We start from the raw sequence: 23,822 nt of genomic DNA, 5'->3' as shown, positions 1-23,822 counted from the left end.
CTTTTAAGGAGATAGTTCTTGGTACTGGCAGCATGAGTTTACGTGACAGCCTGGACACTGAAGTATCCACTATAGGAGGGTTTTCCCACATCTTTCTATCCTCAGAGGGAAAGGGAAACGATGTCAGCAACCTCTTAGGGATCTGAAATTTCTTATCAGGATTAACTCACGATTCCCTAAAAAGCGTGTTTAATTCCTTTGAGACCGGAAATTTAGCAGTAGACTTTGGCTTTACATTAAAAAAATTACTCCTCTACTATTTCCGTATCTTTATCCAGGATATTCAGTACTTCCCGAATAGAGTATATAAAAGCTTCCACTTTTTGAGACAGAGTACCGTCTCCCTTGTCAACTTCCACCTCCCCCTCTTCCAGGTCTGGCGTACTGTAATCTGAGTCAGACTGGAGAAACTGGGGCAGTGTGCATTTCTTTGAAACAAGCAGAGGAGGCTGAGAAACTGGACTATGCTCAGAATTCTGTAACACAAAATCATCCATGGATCTTTTTTAAAACTTGCCTCTCCTGCCTGGCAGTAGCCAGTTCAGATGATATATCTGTAATCATCCCTTTAATAGAGTCCAGCCATGCTGGCTCCTGAGTGCTGCTTCCTTGAGAAGGGGGGCTGCACTGTGCACACAACAGAGACACCCCCCCCCCCCCTGGGAGGGGCAAACTTTGTGCTGCAGAACTGACAAATTACTTTTTTGCCTGACATGCTGTACAGCAGAATACACACACACAGGAACAGGTGAAAACAGAGTTACCCAGATACAGTAGTATGTTAGGTTGGGACAGAGAGGGAGAAACCAGTACACCGTGCCTCTATAGCTAAAGCAGTGCTTTGTCGGGCAGTAACTAGCAGCCTTAATGGAATGCAGTGTTCCTGCATAGACTATACTGGCAAGGTTACTAGTTTCATAGAAAAAGTGGTTAAAACCCCTTTTCAGCGCCAGTGTGGGCATGTACAGAGGGAAAACAGCAGCCCCTTGCTGAGCTGGGTGTCCGCCGCCCTAATGCCGAGAACAGAACCGGGGACCCACTAACCGAGACCCCGATTCTGTACTCACAAATCAGCGTCTTCAGCACCGCAATTAGGGGTGGTGGCATGCTGTGAGGGAGAGCGCACACCGCTGTGGGCGAACGAAACAACCCACTTCAGAAGCTATGTCCTGTCAGCAGGCATCCGGACCATTAACCCTAGTAAGAGGTTGGTACCAGTCCCACCCCTAAGTCCCACAACGCAGGCAGACTGGTGCCAACCAGTTATGCCTGAAAACAATAAACTAAAATAACTTTGAAGAAAAAAAAATCTCTGGAGCTCCAGAGAATGCACCCGGCTCCTTGGGCACATTTTTCTTAACTGGGTCTGCAGGAGGGGCATAAAGTGGAGGAGCCAGCACACTCTGAAGAAATTTGAAGTGCCAGGATCCAATGGACCCCATCTATACCCCATGATACTAGACCATCCCAGTATCCCTAGGACATTAGAGAAAGGTCGCCATTCATAATGTCAGCAACACAATGGCAACAGTTATAATTTACAATGTTGACAGGCAACATGTCAACATTCTCAGAATGTTGACAGGTAAAATGCTGACATTAGGGTTAGGCACTAAAGGGAACGCAAGAGAGAAATACCATAATACCGGAGGATCATAGCTCTGATGCCAGAACCCAGAAGCAGCGCTGGAGCCATCAGGAGCAGGTAAGTCACCGAATGGCCACCAGGGATATTATGACTGTCGACATATATCACACCCGTGCCTCACAGATATGGTAAACTCTGAAATCAAGTAGAGTATTTAGAATAGAGTAATACTTACTATAGTGGGCCTGTTTCTAAAGCGGCAATCATTTACAAGGCAAAACCATGCCTTGTACATGATTGCCACTTTAGAAAAACGTCCAAGTTCAGCCAGGAACCCGCACCTCCGTCATTACATCCAGGCCATTACCTTTTGTCTTCATCATCTACAATAGTTTATTATTAGAGGTCTAATATTACCATGGTGATTCTTTTGCTTTGCTCTGTATATCATTGAAGTCTTGTGGCATTGGAGTTCCTTTCTCCAACATGAGAGAAGAATGCAAACACTGGGTCTGATTCACAGGTGGACAGGGGTGTAGTACGGGTGACCGGCGGTCTCCTGACCGCCGGTCACCTTACCGACGCCGGGATCCCGGCGGGGAAGGGCGAGTGCAGCAAGCCCCTTGCGGGCTCGCTGCGCTCGCCACGCTGCGGGCTCGGTGGCGACCTGCGGTCGCCACGGGTTCTATTCCCACTCTATGGGTGTCGTGGACACCCACGAGTGGAAATAGTCCCTGTTGGTCGGCATGCCGACCATCGGGATAGTGAGCAGTCGGGCTCACGGAGGAGGTCATGTGACTGTCGGTCAGCCGACCGGCGGTCACATGACTACCACCCGTGGACAGAGTAGATATCACTGCTGCTTACATGCAAGAGGCAGCGATAGCATTAATATGGTAATGCAGCAGGGGCTGCATTACTGATCTGTGCTGCGTCCCAGGACACAATATTGGATCATCTGCGACACCATCAGCGAGACGCATTAACCATGTGGTCATGTAAGACCACCGCAGCAACAAGAAAGAGGCCAGGAATCTCCTTCCTCAGACGGAGATCCTCACCTCGTCCCTTCCCTGCAACGGTAGCAACACGGCTCTGTTTTGAGATATTGAGGTCATCGTTGCCCCCAAATGGCATCAGACTGCCAATCACTGACAGTCTGATGCCGACCTACCTACGTGCTACGCCGCAGACCCGTACTGTACATCCGCAGTACGGGTCCAACACAAGTGCAGACTATCGAAACATCGGTACTTTGCAGCATGTGCCGCTACAACAGGACTTGGACCAAGCCCACTAAACAGAAGTTAGCTCGTCCTTTCCAAGGTTCTGAACACCTATGGAGACTCGTACTTCTGCAATTATCTGTACCATACAAGATCAAGCTTAAAGGATCCCTGGATTTCACGGACTATCCCAGGACTATAAAGCCACACGATGACAATGTCCAGTTTTCATTTTGTAATATATTTATTACATACATAACAATTACATGGTTTTCATGTCACAAGAGGGAGATAGAGAGAAAGCAGAGAGCATTATTCATACAGCTGTCTTTACATAATGCCACCGATAAGACCAGAAGACAAACGACACACACTGCGGAGTTTACAAGCCTTTGTAAGAGACACATCGGAGAGCCCCCCTTGTGACACTTTCTTTACATACGTCACCGCCGTAGGTAGAATGAGCTGTTAGCGCCAAGCACCGTATACTTTGCTGGCTGATCAGTGTGCTTTTTTTTTCCACCCCTGAACTCCCAGAAAGTCCTGCAACACTGGGTATTGTAGGCACTCTGGCAGTGGAGGAGCCACAGGATCACATGCAGGGAAGTCATCTAGGGTAACAGCACTTGTAGATTAATTTGTTGAGTCCCAGCACTACTGTTGGTAATAGGAGTATTACAATGAAGTATGCACTGACAAGCTTATAATGCAGGTTATTCTAAAGCTTTGATGCCTTTAGTTTATAATCACCGTTATGTTTAGTTAGTGACAGTCCATTCGCCCACAAACTTTCTTGGCTTTTTAACATTTGCAGTTTGGAACGTTCATGCATAAGACACCAGGAGTTTATTCTGTTGCAAGTTGGTATGAATGATTTTCAGCCAATGGACGATGGATCCGAAAACAAAAAAAGCCGGCCTTTGATTGGGATATACTTGGGCGTTTAAATTATATTGCATTTATATTATTAATGTTATGAAAACAGAGCCATCTCCATTAGTGGGAGGTGTATGTAAATCTTCCAAAACCTATGGCTGAAACTGCACGCGTTTTGCTGAAGCTAGTGTAGAATAACTCGTAGCTCTTAGCTGTGCTAATCCAGAGTCGTGTGATTCTGCAACAGTTGGAGAGCCACAGGTTGGCCAATCTTGCTCCTGCAAATGATGCAGGACAACCGTCTGAGTGTGACAAATACACGCTGCCACTAAAGCGGGGGTCTTATAAGGAGCCTGGCTCTATGCGTCCATGAAAGGATTTTACTGGTATGAAACATTGCCGATTTTTGTGTACACCTCGTAGAGGTGCACACAACACCTGCGGATGTTTTCGGCACCATAATAACCACTAAATATGCGTAGAACGGCATCTAGCTCCAGGCTCCAACGGGACCTGGCGCGTACTTGAATTTCTCCAAATGTATTGAAACTTTGGCAGTCTTGTCAAAAAGTTTGAACGATATAACAGCCCCCGGCATTTGGATCACTTTTATTTTGAGAGAAAAATTATTTAAAAAAAACAAAAAAACATTCATCCAACATTTAAAACTTTTTCTAAAAGAAGAAAATCATAAATACTGATAAAACATTTTCAGTTTATGTATGGTTTCAGGGATGTAGATATTTTAGCAAATGTCAGTGCTAATTAGATAAATATCAATAAAATACCGTAGGGGAGAAGGATTTGGCATAGAACCAGAAAGCTTTGTTCACAAACTGGATGTTCCGTTCCAGGGTAGCCTAAGCTTGAACCATTGTGCAATATGATGGATTCATCGTTCATTCAATCCCACGCCCCCATTATTGGAATCCACCAGAACTTTTCATTGCCAGAAGGGCTGAGGAGACCATGCTGCCAGGCTTATTGTCCCAGACCCTCGATGACCCAGTCTGCCACTCTCGTTACTATCGCTGGGTAAGGCTTTGTACGAGTAATGCGAGAATTTGTTTGGAATGCAGCAAACATACATAAATATGGAGAATTTCTAAAGAGTTACAGGAGATGCTGGGCACACCAGAAGGTAAATATAGGGTGAGAAGACCTGCATAGCATGGGCTGAGAAATTATTAGGCAGAGTTAGGTCCACGTTCCAGTTTGGTTTTTCCAGCGAGTGCGGGGAAGCTGAGGTCTTGGCATTCTGGGGAAAAGGCTAAAGATGCAGTTATTCTGGGATGTAGGAGACCTGCCAAACAATAATGTGGCTCCTCTCCGCCTTAGAAAGCACTAGTTTGGTCTGGTTCCCACCATCTTCAGAGTGTTCTTCTGTTTCATCATCTTCCCCATCCCCTAAAAGACAGAACATTGACCCAGTAAAACTCCAGTTCCACTTTTTGTATATGATCAATATCTCACACATGTTGCTTGAATTAAATCATTCTTATATCTAAATCAGGGGTTATTAACTCCCAAGTCTCAAGTATCCCCCAGAGGTTATGATTTCAGGATGTCTGTCTGTGGAAGCAGGCGGGATCATTACTGACCCAGCAAAACAGATTACTACCTGTTTCATACTGCACCTCGGACCCGTGATATTGCTGGCGGTACCGGGGTCATGTGTTGGTGTGAAAGGGTCGACCTGGGCTGTGTTTCCCGGTTTTTCGCAACAGAGACCAATTCAGATAAGCTGCAGTGTGAAAGCCGGGAACCTAGTTTACTCTAACCGGGCTTAGTTAATGTCTGTGTAACATTAACCAGGGTCAACTCTATTCACGACGACACACACGAATCAGTTTACCCCGGCAATATTAGACCTAAATCTCGGGTCCTTACCTCAGTGTGAAGGGGTCTGAAATGTTTATCAACGCGGCTTGAAACCACATTGATGATCCGGAATTGGACTTGAGATTTTGGCCTGTAGGTGGCATAACTCACCTGTGCATGATTAAAGAATCCACAAAGCAAGACCTGTTGGGGGGTATTTGAGGACTTGAGTTGACAAACACTGATCTAGAAGTATCTTCCTTTCCATGACCATTATGTATTTATGGTGATTATTGAGTGCATGCAAGAGACAGAATTACTTAGCTTATCTCTGATATGTATGTAGAAATAGAACTACAACATAAACCAGTGTTGGGTAAAGTGTATTCATTATAACTAAAATGAGGGCTCACCAATGCGGAAGTCAATGTACCCCTCTCCTCCGCTCAACACTAGCACATTCTTGAGTTTTTGTTCTTCACTCTCTGTGGATGGGGTGCCTGTATTCTCCGATGGACTGTCCAGCACACTGCCATTCAGAGTGGCCAGCACGTTACCTGGAAACACACACAAGTGACAGAGAGTGCACAAACACTTTGACGTGCTTGAATTTATTCCTGGTCGGTTTTGCCCTCTAACGCTAAATCTGTGCACAAAACAGTATGGTTACTAGAAAAAAAGGGCTCCAGACCATAAACGCTGATCTATAATATTTTACGATACTCACCTGGCACAGACACAAAGAACTTGACCGCATCACGGTGACCATGGAAACAGAGCTGGGCCTGTGCCATGGAGCAGTACGGGATGAAGCTCCCTGCGGTCTTGTCGCTGTTTTCGTCGCTGTACACATGGATGACTCCCCCAGGCCGCGTTCCCTCTCCAGAAGACGTGGGAGAAGTCTTGTTGGCTGGAGACACAGATACACATTCAGGAAACCTCCAGGCGCATGGTCTCAGACTAGGTCGAGATCAGCTGACAAGGTCTGAGATCCCCCGCCATTTCTAGCACAAAAAACACATGGCCTACCCCCAGCTTTGGATTGTTATACATCTAATGCTGAAACTAAGAAGCTGCCCCCCATGCATATGCATTTTAACAAGGTTGCATTATGTTACTTAGTTAAATAAAGAAATTTCTAAATATTTACATTAAGCCTTGGGGTTAAAAAGATTTAAAAAAAGAAAAAAGCTGAAGAGGGAGGGAGCGAGCTTTCAAACAAATCTACTTTAAATTTAGTGTCGACTTATGGTTTGGTGCCTCTTCAACCCAAAGTATGCCAGTGTCCCCCAGATAGGACAAGAGAGACCACTGGCGTTTCTATAATGGGTGCAGTGTGTGCTGTCCAGAGGGGGCCCCCACCGCACACGCTGCATCCATTTAAATACACACCCCTCCGGAGTCCTGCGCCGTCGTCCACAACGGTGTTAAAACTCGGTGAAAATGGCGCAGCAGGCATTTTCACGGAGTTCTGCACATGCGCAGTACAAAAATCACTGTTAAAATGGCCGCCACGCCATTTTCACGGAGATCTGAGCATGCGCAGTAGAGTCTGAGCGCTCTAGTGCTCAGACTCTCAGCACTGCCGGCAGAGAGGAGGGGTCCCGAGCGGAGGAGACTACACCCGGACCACCTCCTCTCTTAAAGCGCCCCCTGAGAGAGACAGATATTGTCTTTTGTTATGGAGGAAATTCCTAAAACTTTCTATATAGGACAAATGGAGGTGTTGCCCATAGCAACCAGTCAAATTCTGTCTATCATTTTATAGAATGTATTACATAAATGATAGCTAGAATCTGACTGGTTGCTATAGGCAACACCTTCATTTGTCCTCTTTAAAAGGTTTGAGAAAAGAGGAAAAAGTGGAGATATTGCTCATAGCAACCAATAAGATTATAGGTATAATTTTATAGAATGTACTAGATTAACAACAGTTAAAATTTGATTGGTTACTTATATATATATATATATATATGTATATATATATATATATATATATATATATATATATATATATATATATTCTATAGAAGTCACTCTGCACACAAATAATAAAAAGGTACCAGGTGCATCCATCAGGAACAGTAATACTTAAGATAAAGGTTGGCGGCACTGACAGTCTTACTAATCTCTGATTAAGATAAGATAACACTATATATTATAATTTTTATTATTTATTTTGCCTTAACTAATGAGACTACTTCATACTGACTGCTTCATGGCCTACTGTACAGGACATATTGTTTAAAGATCACCTGAGATCAACAATATGCCTGAAAATTCAGCCAATAAAAAGATTATAAATTTGAGCCATCTGCCATTGTTATAGCCTATTAAACAGGGTATTATAAGCTTAGAGCCTTGTGAAATACTATTGGTCTATTCTGCTGAAGTGCATGGCAAGCTATTTATAATACCTACAATACACTGGAGGATATTGTGGAAACTTTCACAGACTGTAGACAAGGTGGTGTTCCCATATCAACCAACCAGATTCTGCCATTATTACAGCACAGATTTAAAAACTAAAAACAGGTCTGATTGGTCGATATAGATTTTTTTTTTCTCCACAGTTACCCCATGGACCTGTTTTCAGCAATGTCTAAAATAATATGTGAAACATTCCAGCTGAAGCCCTTTAAGCTTTGTGCACTCTCCACTCAACATGACAGAAAACAAGATGAAGCCACATTGAAATATCAAAAGTGGTCAAGATTTTTATCAGATATCGGAGTACAGGAAAAATAAAGTAAAGCTAAACACATTTTCTCTTACGTCCTAGAGGATACTGGGGTCCACATTAGTACCATGGGGTATAGACAGGTCAACTAGGAGCCATTAGCACTTTAAGAAATTGATAGTGTGGGCTGGCTCCTTCCTCTATGCCCCTCCTACCACTCAGTTTAGAAAATGTGCCCGGTGGAGCCGGTCACGCTTGGGAAGCTCCTGGAAAGTTTTCTGCATTTATTTTCTTTTTTCTTGTTTTCAGGCAGGTCTGGCTGGCACCAGACTGCCTGCTTCGTGGGACTTAGGGGGTGGTGGGACGGCCCAACCTCCCTAGGGTTAATAGTCCCGTTCCTCGCTGACAGGCCACTGAGCTCCTGAGGGTACTATTCGCAAGCCCCACCACGGCGAGCGTACAGACCCGCAGCACGCCGCCACCCCTAACAGAGCCAGAAGTCAGAAGAGTGGTGAGTAGGTGGCCGGCTGTAATGGCGCCACAAGGGTAGGGGAGCAGCGCTGACATGCAGGCTGCGCTCCAGGCTTCAGGAACACTGTAGTGACCACTGTGAGGGGCGAGCTGAAGCCACTACTGATACCCACACTGGCAGTGCATTACAGGGGTTTTAACCCACTGTAGAGCGGAATAATTACCTCAGCCAGTATAAAAAACCCGGGAAGAACGTGCGCCATCAAGGGGGTGGGGCTTCACGCTAGCGGATCCAGCAGCTCACCAGCACCATTTTCCCTCTGCAGCTATACACAGGCAGATTGACAGGGAAGCGCGGCTCCTCCACAAAGACTCCAGAACACCTCAGCAGTACCAGGGGGTCATAAGCGGGGGGGGGAAGCGATATTTGGTGTACTAAGCCCTATTAAGGGTACTTAGTTTGCGACCCAGCTAAACTTGTTATTTAGCTATAGGGGCGCTGTGTAGCTGGCTCAATTATACTCTGTCTCTCCTAGGAGGGCTCTGTGTGGGTTAACTGTGTTTTTAACCTATTTCCTGTGTGTGTGTGTGTGTGTGTGTGTGTGTGTGTGTGTGTGTGTGTGTGTGTGTGTGTGTGTGTGTGTGTGTGTGTTCTTTCACATTTACTATGTCTAAGGAGTGTGTATCATGCACAGCAGAGTATTTTTCTCAATCTGGGGGATCACTGCCGTGTACTCAGGATAATACACATTCTCAGGCTAGTGGATCTGAACCTGTATGGTTAGATTCATTAAAAGGGATGATTTCAAATATTTTGAATAAATTATCCCAAAATGAAAAGGAGACGTAATACTTAAGGAAATCTGTTGATGACCTGATGAATAGAGATTCAGTGATCATTCCAGCGTCACAGCCCCCTGCCATTTGTCCACAGAAGCGTACTCTGGCCCAAATCATGCAGGCTGATACCGATGATGATGATGATGTATCAGACCCAGAGGAGGGTGAGGTAGACTCGGGAGGGGGGGATGCAGCTTTGTCACAGGAAGTACAGGCCCTGATAGAAGCTATTAGAGAGGTCCTGCACATTCCTGATAAGGTGTCAGAGGGCAAGGAGGAATCTTATTTTAATGTGAAAAAGAAATCCTCAGCTACTTTCCCTGCATTTATTCTAAGGAATTAAATTCCCTATTTGAAGCAACTGGGGTAAATCCTGACAAGAAGTTTCAGGTCCCAAAACGGTTACTCACGTCCTTCCCGTTTCCTCAGGATGATAGGAAAAAATGGGAAAACCCACCGATAGTTGACGCATCAGTTTCTAGGCTGTCTCGTAAGACAGTTTTACCTGTTCCTGGGGCAGCTTCCTTGAAGGATGCTGCAGACCACAAGATTGAGACCACTCTCAAATCTCTGTACACAGCTGCGGGGGTGGCCCAGAGACCCACTATCGCTTGTGCATGGATCACTAGGGCCATTGCAAAGTGGTCAGGTAATCTAATTGACGGGTTAGATTCCTTATCCAGGGGGGAGATAATTTTACTCCTACAACATATACAGGATTCTGTTCTGGAAATTGCCAGTGGACTGCGGATTCCAGGAAAGGCGTGGAAAGCCTACCTTTCACAGGTGAAGCTCTTTTTTGAGATAAACTGGATACGTGGATATGCAAGGCTACGGCGGGTAGGTCTACATATCGTCCTTCTGCAGCTCCCTCGGCTAGAAAATCCTACACTGCTCCAACTCTGCAGTCCTTTCGGACAGCGAAGTTTAAAAACAAAACCAAAAGGTTCTTCTACGGCCTTCAAAGGCAATAGAGGTTAACCCAGAAAACCAGCAGCTGCAGGTTCACGGAACAGAACCCCGGTTCTGCTTCCTCTAAACCTTTCATCATGATGGTGGTCCGCACTGCCTGGAAGACAGGCAGGTGGGAGCCCGTTTGAGATTCTTCAGTCACATTTGGGCAACGTCATGCCAGGATCCCTGGGTCAAAGATCTTATAGCCCAGGGCTACAGAATGGAGTTTCAGGAACTCATACCTCACAGATTATTTAATTCAGGCTTACCAGCTTCTCAAGAAGCAAGTATGACTTTACAGCAGGGGTGGGGAACCTTTTTTCTACCAAGGGCCATTTGGATATTTATAAAATCCTTCGGGGCCATACAACTTAAAAATTAGCCTGCCCCCCAGTAGATATGCCCCATTAGATATGACCCCTAGTAGCGCCGCTTACACACACACATTAAAAGAAAGAAAAAACATAATACTCACCAACCCCGCTCCTGCTTCCATACCCTTGCCCTCTGCCTGGCTGCCCGCTCCTCAGAACTATGGGAGAGACATCATGACATCTCTCCCATAGTACCGCACAGGCACACACGCACACTGCCAGAGCCGGAAGCCGGAGCTCAGGAGTGAGCTCCTACCTCCGGCTGCTGCTGAGGGGAAGAAGCCGGGCACCTGTTAGTAACAAAATCTCAGTGGGAACCCGGCATCTCCCTTGGTTAGGTGAGCCTGTGAGGCCCAGATCAAGTGGCTTTGCGGGCCTTATACGGCCCATGGGCCTGAGGTTCCCCACCCCTGCTTTACAGGAAGCAATTCAAAAACTGGTACAGACTCAGGTCATTGTTCCAGTTCCACTTCAAATGCAAAACCAGGGTTATTATTCCAACCTGTTTGTAGTTCCGAAACCGGACGGTATGGTAAGGCCCATTTTAAATCTCAAGTCATTGAACCCGTACTTACGGCTGTTCAAGTTCAAGATGGAGTCTCTGAGAGCGGTGATCTCAGGTCTGGAGGAGAGGGAATTCCTGGTGTCTCTGGATATCAAGGATGTGTACCTTCATATTCCGATTTGGCCGCCTCATCAGGCTTATCTAAGGTTTGCCTTACAGCAGGCATTCCCAACCACGGTCCTCAAGGCACACCAACAGTGCAGGTTTAAGTGATATCCAGGCTTCAGCACAGGTGACTTAATTAGTAGCTCAGTTATTTTGATTTAACCATCTGTGCTGAAGCCTGGATATCACTAAAATCTGCACTGTTGGTGTGCCTTAAGGACCGTGGTTGGGAATGCCTGCCTTACAGGACTGTCACTACCAGTTCCAGGCCCTGCCATTTGGCCTCTCTACGGCACCGAGGGTGTTCACCAAAGTAATGGCAGAAATTATGTTTCTCTGGATGATCTGCTGATAAAAGCTCCATCCAGGGAGAGGTTGTTAGTCAACATTGCTCTATCAACCTGATAACTCCAGGATCACGGGTGGATTCTGAACCTACCAAAATCTCAACTGGAACCAACACGGAGGCTTCCGTTCCTGGGGATGATACTGGATACGGAGGCACAAAAGGTATTCCTTCCGTTGGAAAAGGCTTTGGTGATCCAGTCAATGGTGCAGGATGTTCTGAGACAAACCCAGATATCGGTGTTTCCATGCATTCGCCTTCTGGAAAAGATGGTAGCCGCTTACGAGGCCCTGCAGTATGGAAGGTTTCACGCAAGGCCCTTCCAGCTGGATCTGTTGGATAAATGGTCTGGATCGCATCTTCACATGCACCAGAGGATCCGTCTGTCGCCAAAAGCTAGGATTTCTCTTCTTTTCACCTGACCGAGGGCCGAAGGTTCGGGATTCAAAACTGGATTCTGCTAACCACAGACGCAAGCCTCAGGGGTTGAGGAGCAGTCACCCAGGGGGAACAGTTCCAAGGAAAATGGTCCAGTCAGGAAGCCATTCTTCCAATCAACATTCTGGAACTAAGGGCGTTGTATATGGCATCGCAGAATGTACAGGCATCGCATCTTCTTCAAGATCAAGCCATTCAGGTTCAGTTGGACAATGTGACGGCAGTAACATACATAAACCGACAAGGCGGAACGAAGAGCAGGGCAGCAATGTCAGAGGTAACAAGGATTCTCCTCTAGGCAGAAAGACACGCTGTGGCGTTGTCCGCGATCTTCATTCCAGGAGTAGACAACTGGGAAGCAGACTTCCTCAGAAGACACGACCTCCACCCAGGGGCCTTCACCCGGAGGTGTTCAGTTGCTTGACACGTCAGTGGGGAATGCCACAAATAGACATGATGGCCTCTCGTCTCAACAAGAAGCTCAAGCGGTATTGTTCCAGGTCGAGGGACCCGCAAGCAGTGGTGGTGGACGCTCTGGTGACTCCATGGGTCTACCAGATGGTGTACATGTTTCCACCACTCCCATTGATCCCAAAGATTCTCAAAAGAATAAAAAGGGAAAAGGTTCAAGCAATTCTCATCGCTCCGGACTGGCCAAGAAGGGCCTGGTATGCGGATATACTGAAGATGCTCCTAGAGCACCCGTGGCCTCTACCTCTGCGCGAGGACCTTCTCCAACAGGGGCCATTCATCTATCAAGACTTACCATGACAACATTTGACGGCATGGAGGTTGAGCGTCAAATTCTAGTCTGGAAAGGGATCCCAGATAGGGTTATTCCAACCCTGATCCAAGCCAGAAAGGGGGTAACGTCTAAACATTACCACCGTATTTGAAAAAAATACATCTCTTGGTGTGAGTACAGGAAATTTTCTGAGGTGGAATTTCAACTGGGACGTTTTCTCCTTTTTCTGAAGTCAGGTGTGGATGGTGGCCTACGTTTGGGCTCCATAAAAGTCCAGATTTCGGCCTTAGCCAGAAACAGTTGGCTTCTCTCCGAGGTTCAGACATTTTTGAAGGGGGTTCTGCACATCCAACCGCCCTTTGTGCCTCCTACGGCACCTTGGGATCTCAACATGGTGTTGCAGTTCCTGCAATCGGAATGGTTTGAGCCTTTACAGACATTGACGTCAAGTTTCTTACGTGGAAGGCCGTCACGCTGTTGGCCTTGGCTTCTGCAAGGCGTGTGTTGGAGCACAAAAGCCCCTATTTGTATTTTCATGAAGATAGGGCTGAACTCAGAACTCGTCAGAAATTTCTTCCAAAGGTGGTGTCTGCGTTTCATATCAACCAACCTATTGTGGTTCTGGTGGTTACCGACACCTCTGCTACTTCAAAGTCCTAGGATGTTGTGAGGGCTTTGAAGATTTATGTGAAGCGGACAGCTCGTCACAGAAAATCTGACTCGCTGTTTGTTCTTTATGATTCCAATAAAATTGGGTGTCCTGCTTCAAAGCAGACAATTGCACGCTGGATCAGGCTTACTATCCAGCATGCTTATTCCACGGCAGGTTTGCCGTGTCCAAAATCTGTACAGGCCCACTCTACTAGGTCGGTGTGTTCTTCCTGGTCGGCTGCCCGGGGTGTCTCGGCTTTACAGCTCTGCTGAGCAGCTACTTGTCAGGTTCGAACACGTTTGCTAAGTTCTACAAGTTCGATACATTGGCCTCTGAGGACCTTCAGTTTGGTCAATCAGTTCTGCAGGAACCTCAGCACTTTCCCACCTGGTTTGGGAGCTTTGGTACATCCCCATGGTACTAATATGGACCCCAGTATCCTCTAGGATCGGAAGAGAAAATAGGATTTTAATTACCTACTGGTAAATCCTTTTCTCGTAGTCCGTAGAGGATACTGGGTGCCCGCCCCGTGCTTTGTTCTTCCTGCACTGTTACTTGGTTTAAGTATTGTTGGTTCAGCTGTTGCTGTTCCTGGTTTAAAGTTTGGTTAGCTTGGCTTTCCTCTAGTTTGTGTGTGCTGGTTCGGAATCTCACCACTATCCTTTTATATCCTTCTCTCAAAGTATGTCCGTCTCCTCGAGCACAGTTTTGTAGACTGAGTCTGGTAGGAGGGGCATAGAGGGAGGAGCCAGCCCAAACTATAAATTTCTTAAAGTGCCCATGGCTCCTAGTGGACCAGTCTATACCACATGGGACTAATGTGGACCCCAGTATCCTCTACGGACTACAAGAAAAGGATTTACCGGTAGGTAATTAAAATCCTATTTTTGCTGTAAGAAAAAAATTAATTATGTGCATTACTTATTACTAAGACCAAATACTGCATACACAGAGAGGAGGCCAGATATTAGTTCATGGCTTGTAGGATATGGGTTTTTGCTGTCAATATATTTCACTTTCTTACAATTAAAATCTGCTGAGGTTGTTTTGTAGTTGCAACATGGGCACAGATAACTGGTTTTTGGAGATATCCCATTGTTGACACTTTTATCAATTAGGAAACTGCAAACTTGTAATTTTGGATACATTTAATTTCCTCTAAAGTAGAAAACTCAGTTGTTTGTGTCTTTCCGTGTACATGTGATCAGCATACAATGAAAGCAGCCATTTTCTAGGGTGGGCCAATATTTGGTTCACTACAAACAAGTAGCCCGTGATTAGTCGTCATGAATATTGATCATATCTCATGAATATTGGTCATGATACACTTCAATGAGGTCACCCATTCCTAGTGAACGCTTAAGATGCCTTTTCGATGTACCCACAAAATGTCCGCCTCCACCGTGTGCAGGCAGTAGTTTCCCTTTAAAATCAATCAACCACATTTCAGAAAAACATGCAGCAGGCTTAATCACAGCAAGTGTGACACCTACTGTAAATGTTGTAGCATTGTAATACATAGCAATTTGTTTAAAATAAATGCTACATTACCCATCAATTAAACTATATACACTATATATATCCTATTTAATAAAAGTATAATGCTGCTCCTCACCACTATGGGGGAAATTCAAGTGTGTTGCGCTCCAGCGGCCACTAGATGGTGCACAACGGAGCAATTCAAGTGTGCATATGGTTTATATATATATATATATATATATATATATATATAAACCATATGCAGCATTTCTCATCTAAGAAAAATGAAAAATGAAACATTGGGGGTAATTCAGATCTGATTGCTAGGCTACGTTTTCGTACAGCCTGCGATCAGGTCTAAACTGCGCATGTGTATGCACCGCAATGCGCAGATGCGTCGCACGGGTACAAAGCGGATCGCCGCTCAGCGATGGCTTTGTGCGAAGAATGCATTCGCACGGGCGATCGCAAGGAGATTGACAGGAAGAAGGCGTTTGTGGGTGGCAACTGACCGTTTTCAGGGAGTGTTTGGAAAAACGCAGGCGTGTCAAAGCGTTTGCTGGGAGGGTTCCTGACGTCAATTCCGATCCCGGACAGGCTGATGTGATCGCAACGGCTGAGTAAGTCCTGGGCTGCGCAGAGACTGTACAAGATCTGTTTGTACAGCTCTGCTACACATGCGTTTGCACACTTGCACAGCTAAAATACACTCCCTCTGTAGGCGACGACTATCTTATCACAGCAGTGCAAAAATCGCCTGCTAGCAATCAGGTCTGAATTAGGCCCATTGTCTAGTTAGTAAACAGTTCTCAGAGAACACTGAGCCATATAGGCGATGTAGGTGAAACTTACTTTATTTATAGTCCTCAAGCCTAGAACAAAATCTGGTCTCTTCTCTGGAAGATGCTTGTATGGTATGTAAAACTAAAACTGGGATTGGTATTCACGAAGAAAGCTCCATTGGCAAAGTGACGGTATTATTAGAAGTAAACCTCAAGAAAATTATGTCACATTGTGATGAAGTCATCAGTGCTAGACAGCCACATAACATTGCAGTGCTTATTCCAAGCCCAATTTCGATGGACAACTGAATATATTGCTATAATTGAAGCTCTTAAATTTTGCTCATTTTCTGCATTATATACAGTAAATGCAATGGAGAGGTGACTCCAATGGTTAATGGAAGTGACTAGGCCTTCCATTAACCAATCATCATTCAGCCATGGTTAATGGAAGGCCAGTGACTAACCGTGACATAATCTTCAACGTGGTTGTTAATTAGCACATTAAATCTCACATATATACCACCACCCTTCCCCAGAAACGAGGTGGGGCGAAGCCATTGCTTAGTGAACACCACAGATTGATGAAAAGATGAGGATGGAGACAGGATGTGTTGGAAAGGTGGGATGAGGTGAGACAGACCGGTTCTGCACTTACCCCTCAGCCCCAGCAGCTGGCCCCGGTGTAGGACTACCGCTAGCAGAGGTGGAAGGGTTGGAAGCAATCAAAAGGAAGAGAAGGGAGGCGTTTGGGAAGGAGAAGGGTAGAGCATGAAGAACACAAAAATAAGAAATTATTGGCAGGATTTTCAGGGAGGAAAATCTATATTTTGGGGTCAGTTATGATGCAACTACTAAGATGCTACTCAAGGTGTACATTACTGATATAAAAGGTGGAACAAAATCTGCTAATTTGAGGTACTAGTCTACTACTACTACTACATGGAATAGTAACCCCTGGTAATGAGGCATAGACATAGTATGTCTTTTTATGGCTTCGCTCTTATTCTACAGACATCCTCTTATAATCACTTACACACCCACCGCCCTCCAGCCTTGTTTTCTCCGAATAATCTTGGTTTTGGGACCTTAGTACATTGGCCCATCCACTTTACTTACTAACAGAAGCCTAGACACACGTGATTATGTGTAGCAATAATAATACATTGGGTCTGTTCCCCTGTTGCATTGGAAATGATTCCAGCATGTTGTGTTGACGCGTTTGAATCATGTCATGCAAAGCGCTCATTTGAGTGGCGTCTCACCCTGCCCGTGTAAGGCAGCCTCTCTTCCCCAACTTACTTTCTGTCAGCGGTATGGAGATGACCACTCCATTTCCAGTTCCCACCCACAGCCGATTGCCGGCGATAAGCAGCGCTGTGATCCGTACGAATGAAAAGCCCAGCTTCCCAGTGCCTACAGATCAGAGAAGCCGTGCGACAGTCATTAGTGCATTATTACAGTGTCGGAGGTCAACACCTTATTAACATCACAAAGCACTTTCATTCTGGACCCAACCTGCGCACGTCAACGTGATCACCTGCTCTTCACTCTCAGGAGATAACCCAGTAAACATCTAATTTAGAACCATCACTTTTATTATCATTATTCCTGTTTATTAATCTTGCGCCACTATATTACGTAGAGCTACAGACAAAATATCTGGCATTCACACACGTCCATGCCAGTATGTTTTTGGAGTGTCAAAGGAAACCGGAGTACTTGGAGGAAATCCATGCCGACACTGGGGGACATACAAACTCCACACAGACCGGGCCCTGGTCGGGAATTGAACTTATGAGCCCAATGTTGTTAGACTAACCACTGTGCCACCACACTGCTACTTTTTTATTTTATCTCTCAGTGTACTGCCTGATGCCTTGAACATCTCAGCTTTGCTTAAATACTGCCATCAGGCTACCTCCCTCTTGCTTGCACCTCATGGCATCTGTCTGTCAACCCTTCCCACTAGATTGTTAGCTCTTCAGAGCAGGGCCCTCTTTCCTCTTGTTATCTAAGCCCTCTTCTCGACACATTTCACTTGCAGCTCCCTCCTACTCAGCAACCATCTTTACCGCTTTTGTTCCTGCTGGTAAAGGCTCATCTCCATCTATGGCCACCAGCCCCAAGTAGTACAATGATCACTCCCTCACTACTTACATCTTAGCTGTATTATGTCTTGAGAATTGTGGTGCTCTTTGTTACCTGTACTCTATTTTTGTTATTTATTTACTGTAATGCTAAGTTTGTCTCCCTGTACTGTCCTTTGTACGGCGCTGCGAAACACTTGTGGCGCCTTATAAATAAAATGTAATAATAATAATACTGCTCACTTTACTATCAATGGTTTGTATGAACCCTGAGAGTGTGGGGACCTCAGGACTATCTTTATTACGTGGCACTTTTCTTTAACTGAAGCTTTATTTTACAGTGGACAACAATGCATCTAGTATAACGTTTCTTTGCCAAAGTACCACTAGAAGGTACAAAATGCATCCCACGAAGAGTACAGGACGAGACGCCATCTCCGCAGACTCTAAGCTGGTGCAAAACTCGGGTCTTCTTGTGTAGTGGAGACAGCCCTGTGGTGGTCATTTCGAGTTGTTCGCTCGCTGCTATTTTTAGCAGAATTGCTAATATGCTAAAATCCGGCAGTTCTGCGCATGCGTATGCACCGCAGGGCGCACGCGCTAAGCAATTTTACACAAAACTATGCTATTTTACTCATGGGCAAACAAAGCTTTTCAGTCGCTCTGTTGATCGGAGAAGGATTGACAGGAAGTGGGTGTTTTTGGGTGGTAACTGAGCGTTTTCCGGGAGTGTGCTAAAAAACGCAGGCGTGCCAGCAGAAAACGCGGGAGTGTCTGGAGAAACGGGGGAGTGGCTGGCCGGACGCTGGGCGTGTTTGTGACGTCAAACCAGGAACTAAACGGACTGAGCTGATCGCAACCTAGGAGTAGGTCTGGAGCTACTCAGAAACTGCACGGAAATACTTAATAGCAGAATTGCTAATCTTTCGTTAGCAATTCTGCTATGCTAAGATACACTCCCAGAGGGCGGCGGATTTGCATTTGCATTGCTGCTAAAAGTAGCTAGCGAGCGAACAACTCGGAATGACCACCTGCGTCTCTACACTCTGCAAGAGTCACTTCTAAGATTAACCCTTCACGTCTCTTGCTCCCATTTCAATTTTATGACTCCTCAAACTGGAATGTCATTCTCACTGCTCCCTAAAACTTGGTGCACAGGTGCCGCTTACTTTTATACGCAAATGGAATTAGGATATGGCATTGCTCACCTAACATTTTACTGACATAAGGCTCAATATCTACGTCCTGGAGGTGCTGATGGGTGTGTGCATGGTACAGCCGGAGCGTGGAGTCTAGACGAATGGATACCCATACCCCGTCTCCGATCCATGCCAGTTGCCGCACCTGACTTTCTCTTCGGGGGTGGGCATCAAATGACTTCTGAAAGTTATATAGGGAGAATAGTTTCATACAATAACAAAGTGTATGCTTCAGTTATTTGGCATCATCCAAATATGGTCACAAACGTCAGACACCCAAATATTTACGCAATTGTTCCCCTACGTAGGGGTTCTGACTGCACAGCTAGATTAACAGTATCATCTGTATGTGCAGTAATACAAGTGTGAGCAATCACAGGGAAGTTAAATCTAACACTGGTGGTAATAGGATGAACGCAGAAAAGGGTTTGTAAAGCTAGGTCCACACTGTCAGATTTTTTGGGGTCGTCCCGGCAATCGGACAATTTTTCGGGAAACTGTAGGCACCAATATCTGAGCTACACACTAAAAGATTTGATTTTTAAAGTTACCATTTTTCTGCCACATCACACTGCATTTGCCTATGTCCGCCCACAAATAGGATGATGTAGTGAGAGGAAAACAGAGGAAATATGGGCAGATTATTGAGAACACACACACACACTGCTCAATATTGGGAAATTGTGGCAGATATTTTTGGTTGGTACAATAGACCGGAAAACCGTTTGTTCGTGTGTGTGGGCAAGATTTTCCCATATTATTGTCGAAATGCCGACACGATCGTTCGTACACACTAAACAGTAACTTTGGTCGATCTTCCAATTATTGGCAAATCGGCCCAATAATTGTATAGTGTGTACCTAGCTTTACTCTTTTTACAATGTTTCTTCAAAGTCACAGACTAAAAGCTGGACAGTTAGGTGCGATGGTACATATAGAGAGGCTGTGTTTGCAGTTTTATTGTAGTTACATTTGCTGTACAGTTGAGTGCAAGCTTCTGTTCTCTGTAGTCAGCTATGTCCTGCAATGGGTGGTTAAGATGCTGGGATTACTCCTCAGACATCTCCTCAGTCTGGATAATGTAGCCTTCTAAGTCTTATACCTGTGTCAGTGACTGTCGTTATTGGCTCTTCTATATAAGAGTGGCTGGCTTTTAGGTTCAGTGGTCCTCTCGCTGTAATCAGCCTCCGATCTGGCCACCTACCTCTATCTGCATGGTTTTAGGTTGAATCACGTGTATTTTGTTCTTGTAGCCGCACCAGACTCGGTCATAGACTACAGCCATGCAGCGGATGGAGTGATGGGTGTGCCCGAGGTCCATCAAATGATAATTACTGAGGTCCCATTGTCGGTCTTAAAAGAAAAGTAAAATTAATTCAACAATTTACAGTTCCCGATTCAGATTCAATTCCAAAATAAAACATTTGTTAAATTCCTATAAAAATCACATAAAATGCAATTAAATGGCCACCGACCCCTTTCTCTGCAGCTCTCCTGCCCACCACACCCTGAAGTCTTCATGCGTCATCCAGTGATCAGCCGCTTCTACTGGATTAGCGGATACTTTGGGGGCAATGTGTTAGACCCATGAAAAGCTTTACTTGTCACAAGATATTTTATTCACATTATTTGGTGAACTACCACTAAATGAATTTAATCTGAACTAATTACAGTTATAGGGGCATCCTCTCATTAAATTCACCGCAGAACATTTTAGAAAGAATTATTGATCTGTACTGGCAGTCCGCTCTTAAAGATACATTCATTTTCTATAAGTAGATTTTCATAACATCATTCAGGAGTTGATTCAGTTAGCGGAGAGCAGTCTAGACCGGCGAGTAAACGCGCACATGTGCCGCACTGACGGTAGTCCCGAACTCGCAGATTTTTGTTTTCAATTACATCTCTGGGTTTGTGGCTAGCTGGATCGACCCCCTTACTGTATGCTCATTGGGGTAAAATTGCTATTAGCACAGAGCCTGATGATTCAATTTCATATACCGGAGCGGATTCTGAATCACGCGCAAGTCGCAATGAGCATAGATCTCAGCATCCGGCAAAGAAAGAAATCGGCTTCTGCGCATACGCTGCATCCGGTATTCACCGATGGAGACTGAGCTGTGCATTTAGGGGCCACAATAACTGTGAAATTAGCATTTCTGGGTGGCAACTGGACAAAGATGTGATCGCATGGAACACTTCTATCTTGTAGGCGTGACATTTGCGTGTCGGCAGGCTTCTTAGCTTGATCGCAGCGTGCAGACAGATATGTGGCATCTGTTTCAACCAGATCTTTAGCAAACCGGTATGGGGCTGGTGTGAGTCCAATACTAATGATGACCACTGCGGATGTACAAGCAGTAGACGGGACAGGCTCCCACATGCAGTCGCCCGGACTTTTAGAATACAGAGGTGGATTCTCCTATTAGCTGCCCTGGCCGCACAGAAAAGCCACAGCAGCTGCCGCAGAATCAGCCCCAATCTCTGCTATGATTGTGCAATAATGCTGCTTCCTCCGGTGCGTAACTAATTTAAATAAACAACCACAAATGGAGCGTGCAGATATTTATTTTTTATGTGTATTCAAAAAGTTGAAAAGCACAAGATGTCCTTACCCTCTCCCCTGTGGAAGATCGCCAATGTTCCATCTGCCAGAGCTACAAGAACCCGTCCTTTCACGTGCCTGAGAAGTCATGAGATAACAGGGAATTTAGAACGCTGGGATGTATTTGGATCATCAGACACAACGCACCAATCACACCATTCTCCATCATATTCCTCATCTACAATCATTACTCGCACTGTAACAAGGATCATTCACAATCTGATTTATTTTCCAGGAACATAGCACTGCTCTGTAGGTAAGCGCTCTCAAGGAATGCTGAAGAATTTAGCTTGGCACCTAGGGCGGGATGCACAAACCCTCACTGGTACATCCCGCCACACATCGCAGTGACATTGCATTGATACTAATCGTATATGCACTGACATATGAGATTAGTACCACAAATAATAGCTCTACTGATAAGAGCTGTCCTTTGCGATCAGCGACGGACACTGAACTTCCGGGTTTATGACCCGGCAATCCGTCTGTGCATGCGCACAAGGACGCAGCAGCCATGGAGGTTGATAGGAGTGATCCAATCAAGCGTCGCCCTTAGGTACATGCCTAATGGGAAATTCACCACTGGGTGTACCAAGAAACTACTTTGTCTATGACCACCTTGATGGACCACCCTACACATGTAAGGATACACGCCTCCTATTGATGGCTTCAATAAATATACTACTTGGCTAAAGGCGTATACTTGTGATAGGTCCTGTTCAGCAGGTAAAAGCATTTGTCACCTGTATTAAAATTGCCCCATTTACTGTCCCCCCTGTTTAATAAAAAAGAGATACAACATGAGCAATGTGCCCCTCTACACTCTCAGTGGGTTATTCAGGTCTGTTAGCAAACCGAAAAAGCACTCTAATGGGCCAAACCATATTGCACTGCAGGGATGGGGGGGGCAGGGGGGGGGGGGTATGGGGGCAGATGTAACATGTGTAGAAAGAGTTAGATTTGGGTGGGTTATATTGTTTCTGTGCAGGGTAAATACTGGCTGCTTTATTTTTATACTGCAATTTAGATTTCAGCTTTTTTGTTTTGCTAACAAACCGAAATAAGGCTCTCAACCATTTTGAGGCTGGCGGAAACTATAGCAGGTGGCCTCCAGGCTCATTGTCATTTTGTTATAGGGGAAACCGGAAAGGACAGAACTGGCCCACAAGGGTAAAGGGGAAACCCCTGGTGGGCCCACTGTCTTGAGGCCCAGTCCCTCCTCTAGGGATCAGGTTCCAGACTGTGCACTTTAAAAATTCAACATATCTTACATTATTCTGCACAGGACTCTGGTGTAGTTTCTGCAATGCATTGCTGTTATTAATCTGGTACATTGTCATGCATGGACTAGCAATATGTACTGTATATTTAACAAGGGGCCAGTGGCGTATCTATAATGGGTGCAAGGTGGGCGGTGCATACGGGCCCCTAGGTCCAGGGAAGCCCACACCGCCCACCCTGCACCCAACTTTTTAACACTTACCCCACATTGGCAGCAGCAGCGCCCCAGAAATCCCTGGGGAAATGGTGTGGTCGCCATTTTCCCGGTACTTTGCGCATATGCAGTAGGAAGATCGCCAGGAATATGGCTGCACTGTGCCATTTTCCCGGAGACCTGCATATGTGCACTATACTCTGGCACAGCAGTAGAGTCTACTAGTGACCCTAGTGCTCCGAGTCACTGTGCTGCTGGCTGGAGAGGAGGGAGCCTGAACAAAGACTGCCCACGGGCCTCCTCCTTTCTTAAAACGCCCCTGCAAGGTGCCCAGACCATGCACTCTCCAGTGGTTAGCCAAGTAACTATGATGGCCGACCACACACCCTCTGGAGGCTGGTCACACCCTTAAGCATAGGACCCTACCACTGCATTCCCCCTCTGGGCCCTTAATGCCCCAGTCTGACACTGAAACCAAGCTAGGCTATCTAGCACTGGATGAGGAATTGGGGTGTCACGGATGCAGCCTGCTTTGTATTGTGTATGGGAAG

At 45.6% G+C, this 23,822-nt stretch overlaps 1 protein-coding gene across 8 annotated transcripts in view; it reads right to left on the bottom strand.

Moving 5' to 3' along the window:
* Positions 1–3,039: 3,039 nt before the first annotated feature.
* The window catches only part of MAPK8IP3 (mitogen-activated protein kinase 8 interacting protein 3), a 184,579-nt gene continuing 163,796 nt past the window's right edge, over positions 3,040–23,822 (bottom strand). For 5 of the 8 annotated variants that reach the window (XM_063934640.1, XM_063934642.1, XM_063934641.1 and 2 more), the window contains 8 exons: positions 21,847–21,914; positions 20,436–20,584; positions 19,241–19,412; positions 17,245–17,358; positions 16,601–16,639; positions 6,239–6,421; positions 5,925–6,068; positions 3,040–5,097 (listed from right to left, as the gene is read on the bottom strand). In XM_063934640.1, coding sequence (XP_063790710.1) covers positions 4,973–5,097; positions 5,925–6,068; positions 6,239–6,421; positions 16,601–16,639; positions 17,245–17,358; positions 19,241–19,412; positions 20,436–20,584; positions 21,847–21,914 — 994 coding nt within the window. In that variant the 3' untranslated portion in view covers positions 3,040–4,972. The remainder of the gene's footprint in view (positions 5,098–5,924; positions 6,069–6,238; positions 6,422–16,600; positions 16,640–17,244; positions 17,359–19,240; positions 19,413–20,435; positions 20,585–21,846; positions 21,915–23,822) is intronic. The other 3 variants (XM_063934643.1, XM_063934647.1, XM_063934646.1) reach the window with 1 other exon arrangement.

The sequence above is a fragment of the Pseudophryne corroboree genome, chromosome 7, assembly GCF_028390025.1.
Source record: "Pseudophryne corroboree isolate aPseCor3 chromosome 7, aPseCor3.hap2, whole genome shotgun sequence".
Lineage (NCBI taxonomy): Eukaryota > Metazoa > Chordata > Amphibia > Anura > Myobatrachidae > Pseudophryne > Pseudophryne corroboree.
Note: the sequence above shows the minus strand (reverse complement) of the source record. Positions and strands in the feature narration are given on the sequence as shown.